At 51.1% G+C, this 23,462-nt stretch overlaps 1 protein-coding gene across 3 annotated transcripts; it reads right to left on the bottom strand.

The window, feature by feature from the left end:
• Nucleotides 1-333: 333 nt before the first annotated feature.
• LOC136403990 (dynein regulatory complex subunit 2-like) lies at nt 334-7,823 on the bottom strand. 3 transcript variants are annotated; one of them, XM_066383436.1, is made up of 8 exons: nt 7,517-7,823; nt 6,674-6,841; nt 6,072-6,241; nt 4,736-4,874; nt 3,694-3,891; nt 3,280-3,498; nt 1,915-2,067; nt 334-1,436 (listed from the first exon to the last, which is right to left on the bottom strand). In XM_066383436.1, the coding sequence occupies exons 1-8, from the start codon at nt 7,646-7,648 to the stop codon at nt 1,116-1,118; spliced, it is 1,500 nt and encodes a 499-aa protein (XP_066239533.1). In that variant the 5' UTR covers nt 7,649-7,823; the 3' UTR covers nt 334-1,115. The 3 variants fall into 3 exon arrangements, with proteins under 3 accessions (XP_066239533.1, XP_066239534.1, XP_066239535.1); XM_066383437.1 differs by lacking the exon at nt 7,517-7,823 and adding an exon at nt 7,303-7,431; XM_066383438.1 differs by lacking the exon at nt 1,915-2,067.
• Between the last annotated feature and the right edge of the window lie 15,639 nt (nt 7,824-23,462).

The following is a 23,462-nucleotide window of genomic DNA, read 5'->3' as shown; positions in this document are numbered from 1 at the left end:
ACCTTGACCAGTAGGCGCTTACTCCTCACCGGAGGGTCGATGGGTCTACTACCCTCTTGGCTTCCAGCAGACCCATCCTGTGGGCCCTGGAGGCCCCCTCCTGCCTGAGCCTAGAGGCTCCGCCTTGCTGACGCCCTCCTGAGTGTCACTGGGTCCCACCTATACAGAAAAGCCAACAGACCTGAGTCTCCAAAACAGAAGGTCAAGGAAGAGAAACAAAACAAGAGCACAAAGGAAATAATACATGGCCCTGGCTGGTTGGCTCAGTGGTAGAGCGTCGGCCTGGCGTGCAGGAGTCCCGGGTTCAATTCCCGGCCAGGGCACACAGGAGAGGTGCCCATCTGCTTCTCCACCCCTCCCCCTCTCCTTCCTCTCTGTCTCTCTCTTCCCCTCCCGCAGCAGAGGCTCCATTGGAACAAAGTTGGCCTGGGTGCTGGGAATGGCTCTGTGGCCTCTGACTCAGGCGCTAGAATGGCTCTGGTTGCAACAGAGTGATGCCCCAGATGGGCAGAGCATCGCCCCTGGTGGGCATGCCAGGTGGATCCCGGTTGGGCGCATGCGGGAGTCTGTCTGACTGCCTCCCCGTTTCCAGCTTCAGAAAAATACAAAAATAAAATAAAATTAAATTAAAAATAAATAAATAAATAATACGTAATATTTTTTAAAAGCTTTTTTCTTCGCCTGATCCCGTCGGAGGCTCTTCTGTAAGTGGGAATGTGTGTGTGTGGGGGAGAGGCACTCTGAGCTGGGTCTTGTCCGGCGTGAGTGTGGTGAGAGGCTCTGGGTGGCCTCCTCTTCCTCTCCTCACTTCCCCCGGGGCCTGTTCTCCACTCTTCCCCGCAGGATCAGGTCCCACAGGGATGAGCTTCGGCTCCCGGGGTGCCTGACTCTCTTCGTTGAGAAACAAGCCTCTTGGTGGCTGCCTGGCTCTCCTCTCCACTCCCCGGGGGCTGCGGTACTCCTCGTGCCCGCAGACGAGCCGGCTCTGTCCAGTGTGGCAAAGATATGAAAGCGCTCCTGAACTCTACGGGAAAGTTTAATAGCGAAGTCCTCAGGTCTCTCTCTCAAGAAAAAATACATTCTCTGGAGGCTGGAGAGGGATCCTCCTCCTCGGATCACAGGCTGTGGGGGGTCACGTGGGCCGCCTCAACAACGTAGGGAGTGGTGTCCGCCGCCCGGCCCGGCGGGGGCGGGGCCGTGGGTGTGGACGAGGACTGGGACACGCTGCTTCGGTAGTTGACCATGAGGAGCGGGTTGGGCTGGCCCAGCACCTCCTCGCTCACCGAGATGCCGTTCAGGTACTGCTTGAGCGTCTCCCGCAGCTTGTCGTTGACCTCCGCCAGCTGGGCGCGTCGGCGCTGGAGGCTCAGCTGCTCCAGCCTCACCTTGTTGTACCGTTTCCAGAAATTCTCCATGCCCGTGTAGTCCGCCGTCACCTGGGGGGGATTGAAAGGGAGAAGGTCTGGCCCTGGCTGGTTGGCTCAGTGGTAGAGTCAGCCCGGCGTGTGGAAGTCCCGGGTTCGATTCCCAGTCAGGGCACACAGGAGAAGCCCCCATCTGTTTCTCCACCCTTCCCCCTCTCTTTCCTCTCTCTCTCTCTCTCTCTCTTTTCCTCCCGCAGCCATGGCACAATTGGAGCTAGTTGGCCCCAGACACTGAGGATGGCTCCATGGCCTCTGCCTCAGGCACTAAGGCCCCAGATGGGCAGAGCATCGCCCCCTAGTGGGCTTGCCAGGTGGATCCTCGACAGGGTGCATGTGGGAGTCAGTCTCTGCCTCCCCTCCTCTCACTGAATAAAAATAAAGTAAAGAAAAAGAAAGGGAGAAGGTGTGCAGTGGGGCCCATGAGCAGACACAGCCCGGGGCCCCATGCTCCCCAACCCTGAGCCCAGGCCTCCGGGACTGGGCCCTTCACCTTGGCCAGCTCCTCAGCGAACTCCTCCGGGACAGCTTTCTCTATCTCCTCCTGCTCCTCAGGAGTCAGTGCTGATGAATAAAAAGGCAACACTTTTTCTTCCTCGGTTTCAAACTTCCTACATATTTCAGCAAGTGTCAGGATCCTTTCCCCCTATGGAAGGCAGAAAGACGTTTTTATTAGGAAAGAGAGGTGGGAGTTGGCTCCCTGCTTGAACCAGGAGGCTAGCTACTCATCCAAGTGGGAGACAAGAGTGATATATATGTATGTATGTACAATATGTATGTGTGTGTGTATATACATCTCACACAAAGGGCTTGCCGCGTGCCAAGCACTAGTCCGAGTGTTTTAGAGTCCTATACAATTTATTCATTATTTATTCTCTTAATTTAAAATGGGAGAGAAGGGAATATGAAATAAAAAAGGTATTTCTGACCCTAGCTGGTTGGCTCAGCGGTAGAGCATCAGCCCAGTGTGTGGAAGTCCCGGGTTTGATTCCCGGCCAGGGCACACAGGAGAAGTGCCCATCTGCTTCTCTACCCTCCTCCCTCTCCTTTCTCTCTCTCTCTCTCTCTCTCTCTCTTCCCTTCCCACAACCAAGGCTCCACTGGAGCAAAGTTGGCCAGGGCGCTGAGGATGGCTCCATGGACTTCGCCTCAGTCTCTAAAAAAAAAAAAAAGGCTCTGGTTGCTAAGCAACAGAGCAAGGGCCCCAGATGGGCAGAGCTCGCCCTGGAGTCGGCATGCTGGGTGCATCCCAATCGAAGCACATGCAGGAGTCTGTCTCTGCCTTCCCTCCTCTCACTAAAATAAAATAAAAATAATAATTAGGCCTTGGCCGGTTGGCTCAGCAGTAGAGCGTCGGCCTGGTGTGCGGGGGACCAGGGTTCGATTCCTGGCCAGGGCACACAGGAGAAGCGCCCATTTGCTTCTCCACTACTCCCCCCCCCCTCCTTCCTCTCTGTCTCTCTCTTCCCCTCCCGCAGCCAAGGCTCCATTGGAGCAAAAGATGGCCCGGGCGCTGGGGATGGCTCCTTGGCCTCTGCCCCAGGCGCTAGAAGTGGCTCTGGTCGCGACAGAGCGACGCCCCGGAGGGGCAGAGCATCACCCCCTGGTGGGCAGAGTGTCGCCCCCTGGTGGGCGTGCCAGGTGGATCCCGGTCGGGCGCATGCGGGAGTCTGTCTGTCTCTCCCCGTTTCCAGCTTCAGAAATAAAAAAAGAAAAAAAAATTAAAAGAGGTATTCCAAGTGTCCACTCAGGCAGGAAACAGGAGGAAGCATCCTCCCGCGCTCTCCACCCCCCTTCACTGCGCAGGGAGCCCGGCTCCTTGGTTCTGTCTGCACCCCCCTCCCCCCTCCTTACCTACCTTATCCACAGTCTTCCTCAGGGCTTTGAGGGTGGCGTCGCTCTCCAGGGTGAGCTTGACCAAGCCCTCCTGAGCTATCCTCCGGGCCTGCGTCCTTTGGGTCTTCAGTTTCCGTAGCTGGGCAAGGGCCAGCTCTTTGTCCTCGCGGATGTGCTGGTTCTGCTCTTCACTCTCACGGCTGTGCGTCGCGATCTTGTCTTTCAGAGAAACGATGGAGTCCTGGCAGGAGAGAATCAGCAGATCGGAGGGGACCCTCGACAAGCGGAGGGTCTGCAGAGAGACAGGTCACGGGACTGTCGGGGGTGGGGACCGAACTCGGAGCAGAGCATCTCCCCCCACGCAGTCACGAGGCCCCGGAGGGCCGATGGATGGGCTGGGAAGCGGTGGGCGGGGCTGGCGGGGGGCGGCACGAACCTGCAGCCGCAGTATCCTCTTCATCTGCGCTCCGATCTCCTTGGAGCTCTTCTCGTCCTTCACCTTCAGGGCCTCGAAGGCGACCTTACGGTCCTCGGTGGCGTCCGTGTATCTCTTGAGCGCGTCCTGGAACCTCGCCCACAGACCTTCCACCACATTCTCTTGCTGCAGCCTGAGAAAGTGCTTCTCTTCTAAGGTCTGGAAAGTGGCCCGGAGTTAGCCAAGGCTTGGAATGACTCTCCTCGTGTCCTCCCCCACCCCCGGCCCACGTGGCGCTCGTACACTGTTTACAGCGCATTGTAGCGCAGGGGTCGCCAAGGAAAGCGCCTTCGAAGACCAGGCGGAGGGGAGAAATAAGGGTTGCGGGCTAGATGGGGCCTGGGGCGAACCGGAGAGGAGAAGCTCTTTGGTTAGAGGGAGAGAGGAAGCCACAGCTGCTCAGCTCCACGTGAATGTGTCCATTTGGAAATAGTGGCTCAGATCTTGACAATTTTCAAGGGAAGCTGAAAGCTTGGATTGTATGTGAATCTCCCAATTTTTAAATGTAGGAACTTTATTATTATTATTATTATTATTATTTTGACAAAATACAAAACAAAAAACCCTACACCCAAACCCAGGTCTGCAGGCTACCCAAAGTTGGCAACCTCCAGGATGGTGGAAAACACTTTGGGCCAAGGGGCCAGAGACTGGAGTCTCTTCTTGGCTCTGCTGTGAATCAGCAGTGTGACTTCTGCAGGTCATTTTGCTTTTGGGGGGCCTGAGGGTCCCCATCCACAAATCACAGGGGTGAAGCTGGAGGATCTCCCTGTGGCTTTTTCACTCTAAAATGCATTTCCTTGATATGTCACAATAATCCTCCCTCCTGTCAATTTGCATAACAGTACAAAAGGCAGGAGGGTGACCTGCAGTGGCAATGGGGGATGTTGTCCTGATTATGTTGGTTACAGGGTTCTCTTCTAACTCTACTAGCCTTGAGCATTTTCCCTCCCCCCCCCCCGGCTCCCGGCCATCACCCCCCCCCCCCCCCCCCCCCCCGTACCTTGTTTTTGAGATCCTCCCGCAAGCTTTGGAACTCCAGCTTGCTTTCATACTCAGAATCTATATGGTTCTGCTCCATGGCCATGAAGAGATCTTGCAGGTAGCGAATCTCTTTCTCATGTTGGTCAACAATTGTCTTCCTATGGGAGATGAGACACTCCTGTCCCTGCTCTGAGGGACAAGCATATCGACCAATAATGACAACTCAAAGCAGGATGTAATCAAACTCTATGAATGGCCCTGGTCGGTTGGCTCCCTGGATAGAGCATCGGCCCGGCGTGCAGACATCCCAGGTTCGATCCCTGGTCAGGGCACGCATGAAAAGCAACCCTCTGCTTCTCTCCCCCTCCCTCTCCCCCTTTTCTCTCTCTTCCTTTCCCCGCAGCCAGTGGCTTGGCTGGTCCAAGCATTAGCCCCAGATGGGGGGGTTGCAGGTGGATCCCAGTCAGCATGCATGCAGGAGTCTATCTCCCCTCCTCTCACTAAAAAAAAACAAAAACAAAAAAAACAATATGAATGGTACAAACTCCTAGGTACTAAAGGAGAACAGAAGGAGAGAGGGCTCTATTCTTTCAGGGTCAAAAATAATAAGATTTTTTTTTTTTTTTTTTGTCTTTTTCTGAAGCTGGAGACAGGGAGGCAGTCAGACAGACTCCCGCATGCGCCGACTGGGATGCACCCGGTACGCCCACCAGGGGGTGATGCTCTGCCCATCCGGGGCGTCACTCTGTCACAACCAGAGCCACTCTAGCGCCTGAGGCAGAGGCCACAGAGCCATCCTCAGCACCTGGGGCCAACTTTGCTCCAGTGGAGCCTTGGCTGCGGGAGGGGAAGAGAGAGACAGAGAGGAAGGAGAGGGGGAGGGGTGGAGAAGCAGATGGGCGCCTCTCCTGTGTGCCCTGGCCGGGAATTGAACCCGGGTCCTCCGCACACCAGGCTGACGCTCTACCACTGAGCCAACCGGCCAGGGTCAATAAGATTTTTTAATTTAGATTTTTTTAAAAAAGTTATATGACATAATCATATGATATAAAAATCAGAAAGTGCAAAAGTTTGCGGGGAGACCTCTCCCTTCCCGTCCCTGTCCCCTGCTAGACGGGTAGCACTTTGAGAGTGGAAAGTGGGTGGCAAGGGCATTACAAAGCGGCACCTGGCATGAGCAAAGGAAGGCTGAGGCCACAGGCTTCAACCCAAGTGAGTTTAGAAGGAAGTCAGGATCATTTTGCTGAGGGGTAATGTCATAATCCAGGTGGGACGCTCCAGGGAGCCGGCCACCTGCTGACGGCCAGCTCCTTGTCACAGACTCCGTGTGCTCCCTGGGACTCCAGCCCTCATACCTCTCGGTCTCAAACTCCTGGGTGAGGGTCTCCAGCTCCATGTTGTAGTTTTCCTCCAGGGCGTTGAGTCGGCATCTCTGCAGGGCCAGCAGCTGGTCAATATTGTGCAAGTGGCTGCGAAGGGCGTGCGCGTGTTGCTCCTCGGCTTCCGACAGGTCCTTAGCTAACGACTGGGTGGAAAGAGAGTGACTGTTTTGACTGGATGGCCTCTGTCCGCTTGAGTGCGGGCTCACCCGCTTGAAGGTGGGGTCGCTGACTGGGGCATGGGATCATAGACATGACTCCACAGTCGCTGGATTGAGCCCACGGTCGCTGGCTTGAGCCAGGGGTCACTGGCTTGAGCCAGGGGTCATTGGCTCCCCTGGAGCCCCGCCAGTCAAGGCACAGAAGAGAAAGCAATCAATGAACAACTAAGGTGCCCCAAAGAAGAATCGATGCTTCTCATCTCTCTCCCTTCCTGCCTGTCTATCCCTTTTTCACTAAAAATAAAATAAAATAATAAAAACTGCGTAACTGATTCATTTTCTCGGCCCGAGGTCCATTCTACTCAGAGAAGAGACCAGAGCGGCCATCTCAGGGGTCCCCTCGGGAGGAATGCCCACCCTGATGACGTTGTCCTTGCAGTCCACCACTCGTTCAAATGTCTGGCTGAGGATCTCGATGTCCGTTTGCAGCTCTCTGGTCTTGACCTCTCGAAGAACAGTTCTCCACTGTGTGTTGATCTTATTGAGGTTCAGAGCGCTGCTGTTCTCTTCCTTGGCCAGCTTGTCCTGTGCGAAGGCATAAATAAATACACCCGGCGGGAAGTCAGGGCCAAAAGCCCCCCCCAATCCGCTCCAACAAACAAGATCACACTGAGCCTGTCGGTTGGCTGACATCTTTACCCTCTGTTTTTCCCAAGGGACCAAAGCTCCTGATGGATAACACCCAGGTAGTTCCCGTTCCTGTTTTGTTTGGGTCTCCCGTAAGACAGGACCAGCCCGGATGGCGTTTCACCGAGGGGAAGGGTGAACTTCCTTCAGGGCGGAGGGTCCCTCCGACCAGGATGCTGTTTGTAATGAGACTGGACCAGGATGCTGTTTGTAATGAGACTCGTCTCCAGGGAGACTGTCAGCATTCCAAAACAGCTGGCATGGCTGAGAGCACCTCCTTGTCCCAGCTCAGGGTCCCAGCTCAGGGGCTCAGCTGTGGCTGCCCGAGCTCTAGACCACCGCCTCCTCCTCTCAAATACTGTTGTCTGAAATCTACGTGTATTTGGGTCTCCAGATTTCCGGAGGAAGGGAGGCAGACGCGGAAAGGAGGCCGCCAACCAGGACATGGTGAAGGCAACAGGGTCAGGGCAAGGAGCGGCTGGTGGGCAAGGAGCGGCCGGTGGGCAAGGAGCGGCAGGTGGGCAAGGAGCGGCCGGTGGGCGTGGGCAGGGAGAAAGGCAGAAGAGCCATCACCTTCAAGAACTGACTCAGGAGCCTCTCCCTTTTCTTGGCTGTCTCCTCCTCCGCCAGCACCTTCTGCTGAAAGAGCAGCAGCTGTTCCTCCGGCGACAGCGGCGTCTTGGCCTTTTTGCCTTTCTTAGACATCGCTGGCCAAGGAGGACCGATCTGGGCAAAGATGCAAAGATCCTGGGGCCGCCACGGCCAGCACTAGCCGGGGCAGTAGAAGGAAAACGCCTCCAGGACCTGCTCTCGGACGGGTAGTAAGTAGGACCTGAGATCTCAGTTCTGGGGCGAGACAGAGCCTGGGACAGCGGCGAGAGGCAACCGCTCTCGAACCGAGGGACGCACCTCCGTCTCCTAGCAACGGGATCTCGCCACAGTTGCGCCGTGAGGCTCCCAAGAGCGCCCTCTGCCGCTCGGAGGACCGCAGTCAGGTTTATTTTGTTTTATTTTCTTATTTTTGATAGGTTCGTTTCACCTCTCAAAATCCCTGACCTCCCCGACTGAAACTTTTAAAACCTTTTCTGCCTGTTTTTCATAGAATGTCCATATTATTTTTTAATGCAGGCGAATACATTGTGGAGACCGTATGGAGAAACGGGAACCCTGATGCTTTGCTAGTGGGAATATAACGTGGTGCAGCCAATTTGAAAGACAGTTTGGGAATTCCTTCCTTCCTTCCTTCCTTCCTTCCTTCCTTCCTTCCTTCCTTCCTTCCTTCCTTCCTTCCTTCCTTCCTTCCTTCCTTCCTTCCTTCCTTCCTTCCTTCCTTCCTTCCTTCCTTCCTTCCTTCCTCCCTCCCTCCCTCCCTCCCTCCCTCTCTTCTTCCCTCCCTCTCTTCCTCTTTCCCTCCCTCCCTTCCTCCCTCCCTCTCTTCCTCTTTCCCTCCTTCCTTCCTTCCTTCCTTCCTTCCTTCCTTCCTTCCTTCCTTCCTTCCTTCCCTCCCTCTCTCCTTCCCTCTCTTCTTCCCTCCCTCTCTCCCCCTTTCTCTCCTCAAAGTAGAAATAGAGGGATCATTCGTCAATATGATAAAGGCCATTTTTGTTGACAAACCAACAGCCAACATCACACTCAATGGGAAAAAACTGCAAGCATTTCCCCTAAGATCAGGGACAAGACAAGGATGTCCACTCTCACCACTCTCATTCAACCTAGTTCTAGAAGTCCTAGTCACAGCAATCAGACAAGAAGAAGAAATAAAAGGCATCCAAATTGGAAAGGAGGAAGTAAAACTCATTATTTTCAGATGACATAATATTGTACATAAAGAACCCTAAAGATTCCACTAAAAAAACCCTACTAGGTCTAATAAACGACTTCAGTAAAGTAGCAGAATACAAAATTATTAGTCAGAAATTGGTGGCATTTTTTTACGCCAATAATGAGCCATCCGAAAGAGAAACTAAGAAAGCAATCCCATTTGCTTTTGCAACAACAACCAAACATAAGGTACCTAGGGATAAATTTAACCAAGGAGGCACTCAGAAAATTATAGGACATTGAAGAAAGAAGTTGAGGAAGATACAAATGAGTGGAAGCATATATTATATTCACGAATTGGAAAAACAAACATTATTAAAATGCCCATATTGCCCAAAACAATCTGTAGGTTCAATGCACTGCCTATTAAACTATCAGTGACACATTTCACAGGTACAGAACAAATATTAAAAAAATTTTATATGAAACTAAAAAGGACCCCATATAGCTTCAGCAATCTTGAGAAAGAACAAAGTTAGTGGTCCCACAATACCTGCTATCAGACTATACTACAAGGTCATTGTCATCGAATGCTTGGTATTGGCAAAAGAACAGACATATAGATCAACGGAACAGAACGGAGAGCCCAGAAATCAACCCATGCCTATACAGTCATTAGTATTTGATAGCTCCGTCCAGTGGCTTAGTAGATAGAGCGTCGTTCCTGTGTGTGGAAGTCCTGGGTTCAATTCCCTGTCAGGGCACCCAGGGAAAGCGGCCATCTGCTTCTCCCACCCTCCCTCTCCCCCTTCTCCCCCCTCTGCCCCTCCCACAGCCAGTGGCTCAAGCATTGGCCCCAGGTGCTGGGGATGGCTTCTCCGTGGGGCCTCCGCCTCAGGCACTAAAAATAGCTCAGTTACAAGCATGACCCCAGATGGGCACAGCATCACCCCTGTGGGTCCCGGTCAGGGCGCATGCGGGAGTCTGTCTCGCTATCTCCCCTCCTCTCACTTGGAAAAGAAGGGAAAAAAAAATGAAGTGTCTCTTGATAGATGATTGCATAAAGAAGAAAATATATGAATATTATTCAGCCATAAAAAGGAAAATGATCTGTTATTTGCAACAGGATGGATGAACCTGAGAGGATGTTATGCTATGTGAAGGAAGCCAGACGCAGAAAGACAAATGCTGTATGGTCTCACTTAGTAGTGGAATATTGAAAAACGTTGAGTCCTAGAACCAGAGAGTGGAAGAGTGGTGGTGGTGGTGGGGGGGGGTAGGGAGATGTTGGTCAAAGGGTACAAACGTTCCGTTGTGGGTGTAACTGCGTTAGTTAGAGGGATCTAACGTACCGCTTGGAGACCATAGTGGATAACTCCCTCCCGTATACAGTCATGCACAGCATTGTGACATTTGGGTTGATGACAAGCCAATTCTGGTTATCAGCCATAAGAGGATAAGGAAGCTGAAAACTTTCTGTTGCCTGGTGATGTTGGAGCCACGGTAGAGTTATAGCGCAACGCATCCCTCACATGTGGAGACAGACCAGCTGCCCCGCCGCTTGTCTAAAAGTACAGCCTATCGGCCCTGGCCGGTTGGCTCAGCGGTGGAGCGTTGGCCTGGCGTGCAGGGGACCCGGGTTCGATTCCCGGCCAGGGCACACAGGAGAAGCGCCCATTTGCTTCTCCACCCCCCCTCCTTCCTCTCTGTCTCTCTCTTCCCCTCCCGCAGCCGAGGCTCCACTGGAGCAAAGATGGCCTGGGCGCTGGGGATGGCTCCTTGGCCTCTGCCCCAGGCGCTAGAGTGGCTCTGGTCGCGGCAGAGCGACGCCCCGGAGGGGCAGAGCATCATCCCCTGGTGGGCAGAGCATCGCCCCTGGTGGGCGTGCCGGGTAGATCCCGGTCGGGCACATGAGGGAGTCTGTCTGACTGTCTCTCCCCGTTTCCAGCTTCAGAAAATAAATAAATAAATAAATAAATAAATAAATAAATAAATAAATAAATAAATAAAAGCACAGCCTATCCACTTACTTGTGCTACATTATACTCGGTAATGGCCACGCATGACTATGTTACCAGTTTATATAGAGTTATTACACTACACTTTTAATCATTATTTCAGAGTGCGCTCTTTCTAGTTATTAGAAGAAACAAACTTGGCTGTTAACAGTCTGCTGGTACACCACGAGCAGCCTCATCCATCTTGAGTCCCTTTTCTGTTTATTGCATTTACTGTGGTGACACTGACACTGGTTAACAAAACTATACAGGTTTCAGCTGCACAATTCTCTTTTTTTTCCCCTTAAGTGAGAAGTGGAGAGGCAGAGAGACAGACTCCTGCATGCACTCTGGGAATCCACCCGGCATGCCCCCTAGCAGGTGATGCTCTGCCCGTCTGGGGCCACTGCTCCATTGCTTGGCAACCAAGCTATTTCGTTGCCTGAGGCAGAGGCCATGGAGCTGTCCTCAGTGCCCAGGCCAACTTTGCTCCAATGGAGCCATGGCTGCAGGAGGAGAAGAGAGACAGAGAGAAAGGAGAGAGGGGGAGGGTGGAGAAGCAGATGGGCGCTTCTCCTGTGTGCCCTGACCGGGAATTGAACCTGGGACTTCCACACGCCAGGTCGATGCTCTACCGCTGAGCCAACCGGCCAGGGTTAAAATTGTTATCATTTTATTTTTGGAAGGTTGTCCTGAAAATACACAAGAGCCATTTGACTTTTAGAAATGCCATTATCTTAATTTAGGTTACCTCAAACACTTTAAAAATAATGACCTCCATTGAGCTAAAGCCTGCCAGGCTTACATGCCTCTGCTGTGAGGAAACAGGGACACTGGAAGGTAGGCTTCCCCCTCGCTCCTCTAAGGGAGGGTTCAGTCTCTTCCAGCCCTGCTCCAGCCACCTATGACCTAACCTTGTCCAGAAAGCTGGGGTTTGCCACTGAAGGCTGAAGGTGCCCAGGGCCGTCGGCCCCATCTATGACACTGTGGACGAGCCTAGGGTCTTTCTTCCAAGAAGCAGGTAAACTGATCTCATTTGCACAAGGACCACTTAACTATGTTTTGCCTGAATAGTCAGGTTTTTTATTCTTCCCTCAAAGATCTCTGTTGTGGGTGTTGATAGTCCTATTTTCTGCTGCTTTGCTTAATATATAGTGTTTCCTTTATCCCTCCTACCTCAATGCCCCACTCATATTTCAGGCTGGGACCTACTCCTAATTTAGAGCTCTCTTTCCTCCTTTTGCCAACTTGTATTATGAATTTACCTTTGCCACCCAGCTTAGTGTATCCCAAGGTTCTCTTTACCAGGCCACAGTCACAGAGCTCCAGGAAAAAGCAACCTGGTCTCAACTCTCCAGGCAGAGGAGAACAGAAGCTCCATATCCACGCATGCTGCAAATGGCTTTTTCCAGTCTACCTGAATCATTACCAGCTAGAAGCAGCTGTCATTGGGACTTGGACATGAGCTGCAAAGTATAGAATGGTGACAACAATTCCAGTGCCATGCAGACTTTTCCTGTGGGGAACTTTCCTGGACTCCTGCTCCCTGTGACAGCTCCTAACAGACTGAACTGTGGTTGGGTTGCATTTTTCAGGGATTTGGCATGGTGATGGGGCCAACTTGGACTTGGTGAACATGTTAAGGACACTACTCTTTTAGGGATTCTTGCTGTATTGGCCAAGAGTTTGCTTAAAGGCTTTTAATCACTGTAAAAAAAAAAAATAGAGGACTGGATGAAGAAGATGGGGCACATATATACCATGGTATACTATTCAGCTAGGAGAAATGATGACATCGGATCACTTGCAGCGGAATGGTGGAGTCTTGGTAGTATTGTGTGGGGTGAAATGGGCGAATCAGAAAAAAACAGGAACTGCAGGATTCCATACATTGGTGGGACATAGAAGCGAGACTAAGAGGCATGGACGGGAGTGTGGTGGTTACGGGAGTGAGGGGAGGGAAGGAGGGAGAGGGGGAGGGGGAGGGGTACAGAGAGAACTGGATGGAGGGTGGCAGAGGACGATCTCTCTTCGGGTGATGGGTATGCAACAGAACTAAATGACAAGATAACCTGGAAATGTTTTCTTTGAATGTATGTACCCTGATTTATTGATGTCACCCCATTAAAATAAAAATTTATTAAAAAAAAATAATGACCTCATTCAAGAAATAATTTCATGACTTTTGAAGGTTTTTCCTTACGGTATATATTGTTTCTGCTAAGGACCTCTTCTCTGTCTTCTCTCTGTGGGCCATGTTGGAAACTCCCTCTTGCGATCAAGATTCTGGGTCAGGGCTAGCCCAGGAAGCTGCTTTGTAAGTTGCACTGATGTTGGTGATCTGAGGATTGTTATCAACACCAGGAGGCGGTAGAGCATCGCGTGGAGAACGTGGGCCCTGAAATCCGACTGCCCGCTCCCAGATCCTGCCTCTACTCCTGCGCTGGGCAGTGAAAGCTTTCTGTGCCTGGGACTCTCCTGTAACAACAAAGTGGTCACAATAGTGTCTTCCTCACTAGATTGTCACACGGATTTGAAAGATGATGCATGTGACAAGAGCATCTAATACGTGCCACTTGTTGTTAGTGGCATGTGTGGTGTCCTTGCAGTGATGTCGAAAGAGCTCTCTCTGTCTCTCTCTCTCTTTTTTCATGGAGAATGACGCTGTGGCCCAGATCTAATATTTCATGGGAAGAAATGTGTCTATTTTTATTTCTAGAGTACTGTTCCTCCCAGGTGCTTCCCAGGGCTGGGTCGCACGGGGGGGGGGGGGGGGAAGGGAAGGGGGTAGGGGAAGGCGGGGAGGGGAAGGGGACTGGGTCAACCTCACTCTATGTGACAAGGGAGGGGGCAAAGATATGGGAGTAAGAAATGCAAGGACTTGGGTTTCAGGTGGTAAGGAACTGACAATTTGTCAAGGACCGTGCTCTCGAAACAAAAGAGGTCTCTCTCTCTGGAAACTTGGTCGCAGGCATGTGCCGTCTGTGGTGAACCATTTCCTACTTTACGGAATGTTATGGAACTCCGAATCTGGGAGATTTGTTTTTACAGAGGGGGGAGGGGGGAACAGGAAATTATACCACTCCTCTTAGGGACTATAGTAAGTACAGATATGTTTTTATTAGCGTATGGGGAAAACCCACAGAATTTCTAATTCTTGAAAGCAAGCAAGCAGGGGACGGGACGGTTCCCATGACTGGAAGGAGCTTTAAAAGTCTCTGATGACTTCATGCAGGTGATCTGTGTCAGTGACCTTTTTTACAGATAAAATAGTTGAGGGCATGTGATTTCCCAGGGTCACAATGCGCCCGATCAGGAATGTCACTAGCATGTGGGTTTCCTGCTTCCTGGTGCAAGGGCTCACCCTGCTTCTTGATAAAGATGAGGGCTGGGTAAATCAACATGGGCTTGAGGGGGGCACCCTGGGAGGACCCTCACTTCTGGCCCGGCACTTTTTTTTGTATTTTTCTGAAGAAGCAGGGAGGCAGAGAGACAGACTCCCGCATGTGCCCTACCGGGATCCACCCAGCATGCTCACCAGAGGGCAATGCTCTGCCCATCTGGGGTGTTGCTCCATTGCAGCTGGAGCCATTCTAGCGCCTGAGGCAGAGGCCAAGGAGCCATCCTCAGGACCCAGGCTAACTTTGCTCCAATGGAGCCTTGGCTGTGGGAGGGGAAGCGAAACAGAGTGAAAGGAGAGGGGGAAGGGTGGAGAAGCAGATAGGTGCTTCTCCTGTGTGCCCTGGCCAGGAATTGAACCCGGGACTTCCACACGCCGGGCTGACACTCTACCTCTGAGCCAGCTGGCCAGGGCCCCCCGCACTTTCCAGGTGACCACAGTCTGGTACCTGCTGGGTGAAGAAAAGCTGGCTGGTAATCTTCAGTTTTCATCAGGAGGCGTGATGTGCACAAATGTATCCTTTGATGAGCTTTGCTGGTACAGAACTTGACATGTGGCACAGTGGGAAGGGAACCAATCACCTCTCACAGGGACGTTAGCATGGAACAAACTCACAGACCAATGCAAAACCAACAAAAAAAATCAAAACCCAAAACCTATTCACTAAGTTATAATGAGAAACGTAACTATCAATGAGACAGATACTTACTTTCCTCTCTCCCCTTACCCCCCGCCCCATGGAAGGGATGCGGCAAGTATGGGATGAGGGACATGGTGGTTTGGAAAGATGTTGATGATGGTGACACAGAGCCTTGATACAACGGGTGACCCATTCTCATCCATACGGATGAGTCGAGCAGAGAGGACCAGGGTTCTGTTTCCAGGCTGGGGATGGACACCCACCACCAGATCAGCCTCCCTTGCCATCCACTCTTGTTTTCAAAGCTGATCCAACTTCTTTCCCCCTCCACCCACCGTGAGCTGTCATTCCTAGGAACTTGATGACCTTCCTTCAGTCAATTTGCAGTTAAGTCCTGATTGGGGACCTGCCTTTTTTTTTTTTTTTTAATTTCTATTCATTTTAGAGAGGAGAGGGAGAGACAGAGAGAGAGAGAGAGAGAGAGAGAGAGAGAGAGAGGAGAGATAGGGTGGGGGAGGAGCTGGAAGCATCAACTCCCATATGTGCCTTGACCAGGCAAGCCCAGGGTTTCGAACCGGCGACCTCAGCATTTCCAGGTCGACGCTTTATCCACTGCACCACCACAGGTCAGGCCTTTTTTTTTTTAGGGGACCTGCCTTTTTAAAAAGTGACTTTGTGTCTCTTTGCACTAAACCATTATATGTATGCTTTTTTAAAAAAACAAAACAAAAACAAAAATGTCATTCTCAGACAACAATTTTATTTTCTTATTTCCAGAATTTTATGATAGACTCCTGTACTGCCAGTTATGTCATGAAGACCTGACTTAATATTTTTCTTGAACAGATATGTCAAAAATACGTATTCCTGATATTTGTGTTTAAACAGATATGACTTCTAAACAGGGTAAGCACTAACAAGTGTTAGTTGTCCCCCGGTGTGATATGGGTTACCGTGTCAAGATGCAAACACACCCATGTACTTGTCGCTGTCTGTAGTACAATAATGCAGAGATTCTAGTCTGCGAATCAAACGGGTGTTGGAGGTTCTAAGAAATGAACCCACTCTGCTATCAAACCCTACAGGGATAACTTAGTGTTTTGTGTTTTTTTTCCTTGAACACTTATTCCACTGAATAATCATAATAAGCATTGTAGACATGGCGAAATTACCTATAAATCTGTCCTCTGATGAAAGTAAAAACCGTGCGTAGAACCAACCTAAGGCATTTTGTTCAAAAGTGTAAGGTGTCTGAAAAGCAGCAAGCGTGGTTCCAATGTCATCTACCGTTTTGGTTCTAAAGTGGACTTTCCCTGGAGGGGGAAGGTATATTCACAAATACCAAACCACACTTGAGTGACATTCCTGAGAAGAGCCAACACTCCCCACCCATCAAGCCTGCACGCCTGCTGGTCCAGTCCAGCATGGGAGGCAGGGGAAGCTGGTGGAATCTGAATTTGTTGGCTGAGGAAAAAAAAGTGGTAGAGTAAAAGCTACTAATCTAATGCCTGCCCCTGTTCTTTTTATTATTATTATTATTATTATTATTATTATTATTATTATATATGAAGTGAGACTCCTGCATGCACTCTGACTGGGATCCTCCCCGCAGATGCTCTGCCCATCTGGGACTGCTGCTCCGTTGCTCGGCAACCAAACCATTTTTAGTACCTGAGGTGAGGCCATGGAGCCATCCTCAGCACCTGGGGCCAACTTGCTCAAAGCACTCGAGCCATGGCTGTGGGAGAAGAAGAGAGAGAGAGAGAAAAGGGGGAGGGGGTGGAGAAGCAGATGGTTTCTTCTCCTGTGTGCCCTGCCTGACTGAGAATCGAACCCAGGGCTTCCACATATTGGGCCAACGCTCTACTGCCAAGCCAACCAGCCAGGGCCCCTGTTCTATCTAAAACATTTTTTTTCCAAAAGAGCATAGAATGCCAATGAACTTCACAGTAAAATCTGTATTGGAGAATACATTATTAGGCACTTCCAGGATTGACTTTGCCAAGCTGGAACAAAGGGTGCACATTCATTCAGGAGAGAACTGTGCCTGGAGAAAGGAAGCCGTAAGGGCTCATGGCGCTGAGCTTCTGGTTGTCCAACAGCCAAATGCCTCTGCTCTGGGTCCCGCGACTCGTGCATCCATTCAGTTTAAGGGAGATCCCGGGCTAAGTTGCAAAATAAACTCACCATCCGTTGTGGCTGTTAACAAATCAATCACAGTTTTCGCCAGAGCAAGGAGAATGTTCTGTCTGATTTCCAGGTTGGGTGATTGCTCAAACATCCTTTCATAAGTGCGTTCTTCCCCATTCTCAGACCAGTCGCAGTTGTGCAGAGATAAAATAGTGGGTCTTCTTTCCAGCCGGCAGAGATGTGCTTCTGTGGTCTGTTATACACACTCTGTAAGCCCGCATAGGTTTAGGTACATTTGTACATAGTTTGTTTACAGTAAAACATTTATATTTTAAGTTTTCAAAGCTTGCTCATCGTTCCGTACAATTTTTTTCATGTATTTCATAGAAACAGTTTGAATGGTTTTATTTTCATTTTTATTTATTTTATTTTTTAAAATTTATTTATATTTTTACAGGGACAGAGAGAGTGAGTCAGAGAGAGGGATAGATAGGAACAGAGAGAGATGAGAAGCATCAATCATCAGTTTTTCATTGCAACATCTTAGTTGTTCATTGATTGCTTTCTCATATGTGCCTTGACCACGGGCCATCAACAGACTGAGTAACCCCTTGCTCGAGCCAGCGACCTTGGGTCCAAGCTGGTGAGCTTTTTTTTTTGTTCAAGCCAGATGTGCCCGCACTCAAGTTGGCAACCTCAGGGTCTCGAACTTGGGTCCTTCCGCATCCCAGTTCGATGCTCTATCCACTGCGCCACCGCCTGGTCAGGCTGGTTTTTTTTTTTTTAAAGATTTTATTTTTGTTCATTTTAGAGAGGGGGGGGAGAGAGAAGAGAGTCGTGGAGGAGGAGCAGGAAACATCAACTCCCGTAAGTGCCTTGACCAGGCAAGCCCAGGGTTTTGAACCGGGGACCTCAGCGTTCCAGGTCAATGCTTTATCCATTGTGCCACCACAGGTCAGGCAGTTTGAATGTTTCATAGTCACAAAATAAGAAGGGTTTATCGCTTCAACATAAGTATAGGAAACAGAGTGGCATGATTTACAGTCAGGTGGAGAGGAAACAGCCATTCCTAAGACCAAAGCCACACACATGCAGGAGAAGATGGCCACCAGGCGGCCAAGGGGAGGGTTAGCTGGAAAACGTACTTAGAAAAAGATGAAAGGAGACTCGGAACCATTGAGAACTCCCCAGAAACTTGATGCAAACAGCAGCCTCCTCTCTGACTCAGACCTGCTCTTGCTGAGTTGATATATATATATATATATTAAAAACCCATACGTTCATGTAAGTGGCTTCAGCGAGCCTCCTTACAGATCCTAGACGCAGTTGTATCTAGGCACAACCTGACCACACAGGTGACTGGTCTTACAGTGAGTAAACGGAGGCATGGTGGGGTGGGGTGGGGGCTCAAAGGGAAGTCACAGGTTTCCTTAAGACCCTGCGTGGGACTGTGTGTGACCCCAGTGGTCCCACCCTGTAGAAGAAGAGGGCCCTACATGCAGCCCAGAGGAACTTGGGCAACTCGGAAGCTCCCCAGCTTCGTGAGGACATGTCAAAACAGGGCTGGGGGGTGGTGGTGAGGCCACACTTCCTCAGGGCGGCTTTCCCCGAACACCCCCAACCCCGCCCTCCCTCCAGCACAGGCTGGTCTCTCTGCTCTGAGTTCTCCTAAGGACGTACCATTCCTCCTGGCGCTCTGCAGCTGTCACGCTGTGTTCAGGTTGTGGCTGTTTGCAAGGCCTGCCTCCCCACCAGACAGAGAGCTGTGTCAGCCTGAGACCTTGTGCGTATTTTGTTTGGCGCTCCACGCAGCCCAGTGGCGGCTGTGTTGTCGTGTGCTCCGTGCACGTGTGTTGACGACGCGAAAGTGGTGTTTCTTTGTCTTTCTGATGTTATTTCGGACACAAACCGAAATCGGGGGGAGATTGCTGTCGGAAAGAAACCGGGAGGTTGGGAGCAGGCCTGGAGGTACACAAACAAGTATCCTCCCTCTCCCTCTCTCTCCCTCTTCCCCTCCCACAGCCAGGTGGCGGGTAAGAGTTCTTCAGGTCAGAGGAGGAGATAGATAGACTTTCCTACCGAAAAGACAGGCGTCAGGGACAAACACATGGCTTCGGTCTGCTGCCCGATTTTTGTGATTTTAGCTATGAAAGTCTCAAGCTTCTGGCCCTGGCCGGTTGGCTCAGCGGTAGAGCGTCGGCCTGGTGTGTGGGGGACCCGGGTTCAATTCCCGGCCAGGGCACATAGGAGAAGCGCCCATTTGCTTCTCCACCCACCCCTCCTTCCTCTCTGTCTCTCTCTTCCCCTCCCACAGCCAAAGCTCCATTGGAGCAAAGATGGCCCGGGCGCTGGGGATGGCTCCTTGGCCTCTGCCCCAGGCGCTGGAGTGGCTCTGGTCGCAACAGAGCGACACCCCGGAGGGGCAGAGCATCGCCCCCTGGTGGGCAGAGCATCGCCCCTGGTGGGCGTGCCGGGTGGATCCCGGTCGGGCGCATGCGGGAGTCTGTCTGACTGTCTCTCCCCATTTCCAGCTTCAGAAAAATACAAAAAAAAAAAAAAAAAAAAAGAAAGTCTCAAGCGTCTGTGTTTCAGATTCCTCTCACCCATTTCCGTCCTCAATCCCTTAGTTTGAGTCTCAGGAAAGGGTCTGGGGACCAAGAGATACATGATGAGGAGGGGTTACCATTAGCCAGGGGCTCTAAGGGGATGTTTCCTGAAAAAGTAGCTCTGCAGAGCCCCCAGCCACATTACGGCTGAGTATCCCTATTACCACAGCCTTGGTTGATGCTTCTATGGTTTATGAAGCTTTCGCACCACCTGAGAGTCTCACAGACATATTGTCAAGTAGGCAGCAGCTAGGAATCCTGGCCCTTGGTTTGCAGAGGAGGAAAGGAAGTCTCAGGAGAGACTGATTTATTTAAATTATAGTGAAAACACGAGCAAAGGAGCATTGTTTGAGAGACCGTTCTGTGTTGAGGCACTACACCAAGCCCTCTATATTTAGAATATATTATCTAATCTTCACCACATCTCTAGGAAACAGGTAACCCTTATTATTATTATTATTCCCATTTTACAGATGAGGAGACTGAGACCCAGAGGGCAAGTTTGCCACAAACTGCATAACCAAAAAGCATGGAGTCAGGCGTCAAACCCAGGCAGTCTGTCTCAGCGGGTCAGAGGATAAAGCACTATACTAATGAGTAGTACTGGAAGATCTCCAATAAATACACTGTTGCTACTATATAGGTCTTCCCACTGCTGTTTCAATTCTGCTACTTTATGTTGCCATTAAAAAAAAAACAAACAACTTTTTTGCAGTTTCACTTTAGCTTAGAATTTATCAGAGACCAGAGTGATGTCATTTTATATGACTGAAATGACATCAACCAAGTCCAGATGAGACTCTCTATACACTGGCTAATTAAAACAAACTGTTGATTACATTTACTGCTTTTATTTTTTAGAGTGGCCATTGCTTTATAACCACAGGACACATCTATTGAATGCATTGAGGAAAACGTACCTTTTTCTGACATTCTCTACAACATACTGCTAGGAAGCTACAAAAAAAATCTAAATCCATGAAAACATGTTATTATATGTGTATTTTTTTTAGATTGTTATTTTTTCAGGGAGATGACAATGACCAACAATGACTGGCACATTTTTTTTTCCCCCTCTAGAGATCCAAGTCTCTCTCCATATAGGTTCTCTTTACACTCTACTTTGTAATTGAAAAAAATATATGAAAGTGCCCTAATTTTGTAGCCAATAAGAACAATTACAACAAAAAAGCTCCCTTGCCTAGAACTCTAGATAAGGAAAGTGAGCCAGTCAAGATTTTGGGCCTGTGGGCAGAGCTGTGACCCAAGCTAGACACAGAGTTCCGTGCAGAGCAGGTCATTTCGTCTTTTAAACATCACCCCCTGCATCTCAAAGCCGCATTAGGAAGGATATTGGCTCATAGCTGCGTTTGCATGTAATCTGTGCCTCTTCCCCTCGCCATGATGGATAATGGGGGTGTTGATATGCAGTAGTGACATTCTAGGAGGAAGGGGACAGTTCCGGAGGGCAATCTCAACTTCTGCTTAGGGCATGTACTCTTGCCGTTTTCCCTTCCTCCTCATCGGTCAACTCGGGAGGCCCTCCGAGAAGAGAGAGCAAGGCCTCGTAGATGGATCCGCGGACCACGAGCTGGGATACCAGGTCCTACGACAAGGTCTGCTATTGCAGCTGCTCTGTGACTACCCTGGGCTTCGGTTTCTCCCTGCGTTCGCTAAGTGTAGATAACGTGTGTTGGAGTATTTGGCGATTGTTGTAGAATGCGATAATGTGCCAGCGATTTGGTTGTCCAGACCCATAGCTCAGGGGTAACGTGCAAATCTGCTCCTTTTGAGAGGCTGGGCTCTGTGGCAGTCAGCTGACGTCCAATCCTTCAGACGCCAGCAGCCTTCTAGTTGCTTCTTGCTCATGTGACCCATTTTGCTGTCTCTGAGCGGTAAGCTCATCAGGCTTATAATGGGGGGGGCATACCCATTGGTCTCCTTTGTTTTCAGTAATGAAACATGCCATTTTATATACTACTCTTTGCTGCTTTCACTACCCTCCTCAACCCGTCCTTTTTTTTTTTTTTTTTTGTATTTTTCTGAAGCTGGAAATGGGAAGAGACAGTCAGACAGACTCCCGCATGCGCCCAACTGGGATCCACCCAGCACGCCCACCAGGGGGCGATGCTCTGCCCCTCCGGGGCGTCGCTCTGCCGAGACCAGAGCCACTCTAGCACCTGGGGCAGAGGCCAAGGAGCCATCCCCAGCGCCTGGGACATCTTTGCTCCAATGGAGCCTTGGCTGCGGGAGGTGAAGAGAGAGACAGAGAGGAAGGGGGGGGGGGTGGAGAAGCAAATGGGCGCTTCTCCTATGTGCCCTGGCCAGGAATCGAACCCGGGTCCCCCGCACACCAGGCCGACTCTACCGCTGAGCCAACCGGCCAGGTCCCCTTTTAAAGGTTTCTGTTTTGTTTTTGGCACAGAGCGGCCTTCTCTGTGACACGAATCCCAGGAGACAGGAGGGAGAGGTGACATGGTAAACATATTGGGCTATTTGGACTTGCTGCTACTATAGTTCTTTGATGATTTGGGCCAGGACCACTGGAAGCTTGAACTAGATTTAGTTAAGATGCAGGCTCTTCGGGGTTCTTGCAGGAAGCAGCTAGTGAGTAGACTGAAAAGGCAGAAGGCGAAGGGCCCTTCTCCATGCACGCCCTACTCTTTCTTTGATGTCGTTGTAGTCATTGTGGCTTCTGTTGTCTTAGGCAACAAGATGCCCCTGTTAGCAAAAGGTGCCAAGCTGAGATTCTCAGAAGCTAATCAAAACGTGTGTAAGGAACGACCTAATTCCCTATGCGCGGATCGCTGTTCCTTAAATGACAGCCTTTGAGGCGCAACATTTGGAGCTAACAGGTGTATTTCTTTTCGAACTAAGGCAGAACGTATTTCCAGTCTGGTTGGATAAAAAGCACTCTCTAAACAAACTTAAGAAGAAGAAGAAAAAAGGCATTACAATGAGGGAATCCATTAACTACGTTACTCCTAAGTTAGGTCGCAGCAGGAATCAACTTCAGACACAGGAACAGAGTGGGATCCTTCCGTTTTGAAACGTCGCGAGGTCTGCCTGAGCTCTGAACGATCCAAGACCCATCCATCTGAGTAAAATACTCTGCTCCTAGCGCTTCCTCAGTTCGCTTTTAGGAGTGTGGCACCCAGCTTGAGTTGCGGCCGGGGACTCTAATGTGTGTGTGTGTGTGTGTGTGTGTGTGTGGTCTCCATTCTTGGCCAGGGTCGTCCATACAGCACACCGTGACCTGCAGGTGGCCCCGCTTGCAGCAGCTTCCGAGAAAGGCAGAGAGCATGCACCGATGCCTCTTAGAAAGGAGTTGCCAGTGTCCTGGCTTGGGGGACGGGGCAGGGTGGCATCTTTTCCCTCCTCATTTCTGTCTGGTGCGCAGCCCCGGCAAGGAAGGGGGGACGCCCGTGGGCCGGGGGGCCTGGCTGGTCGGCTCTGAAGGTAAATAAGGAGCCACGCGGCCGGTCCAGGAACAGCGATGACCTGGCAGCGTCCGCTCCCCGGCCTTGGTCTGAGAGCGGAGGGATGCTACTGCCCCCCCCAAGCCCCCTGGCCCCTCTGTACAACCAGGTAGGTCCGGCCGGGGGCGGGGATGGCATGGGCGGCCCAGAGGCAACCATCAGGGCGAGGGAGGCGTGACCAGCAGCCCTGCGGCAGCTCCCGGGAAAGACAGGGAGGTTTCAGTGACCGCCTTCCGAAGGGATGGCCGCTGTCTTAACAAGAATGAAAACCACTTCCGCCAGGACGCGGAGGATTCGCGCAGAGCCGCGGTGCGTGCGCGCTCCAGAGCCACGCGCGCCCCCGAACCCGTGTTGTCCCGCCCCCCCTGGCCGACTCGGCCCGCTGATTGGGTGGGAGGAGCGCCCCCGCCCGGAACGCCCCGCCCCGCCCGGGCCGTGCGTGCGAGCTCCGGCTGGAAACCGGCGGCCGCGGCGGCGGCGCGTTCCGGGGGCGGAAAGGAAAGGGA

Source organism: Saccopteryx leptura, chromosome 4 (assembly GCF_036850995.1).
Source record: "Saccopteryx leptura isolate mSacLep1 chromosome 4, mSacLep1_pri_phased_curated, whole genome shotgun sequence".
Lineage (NCBI taxonomy): Eukaryota > Metazoa > Chordata > Mammalia > Chiroptera > Emballonuridae > Saccopteryx > Saccopteryx leptura.
This window is presented reverse-complemented; position numbering and strand designations above follow the sequence as displayed.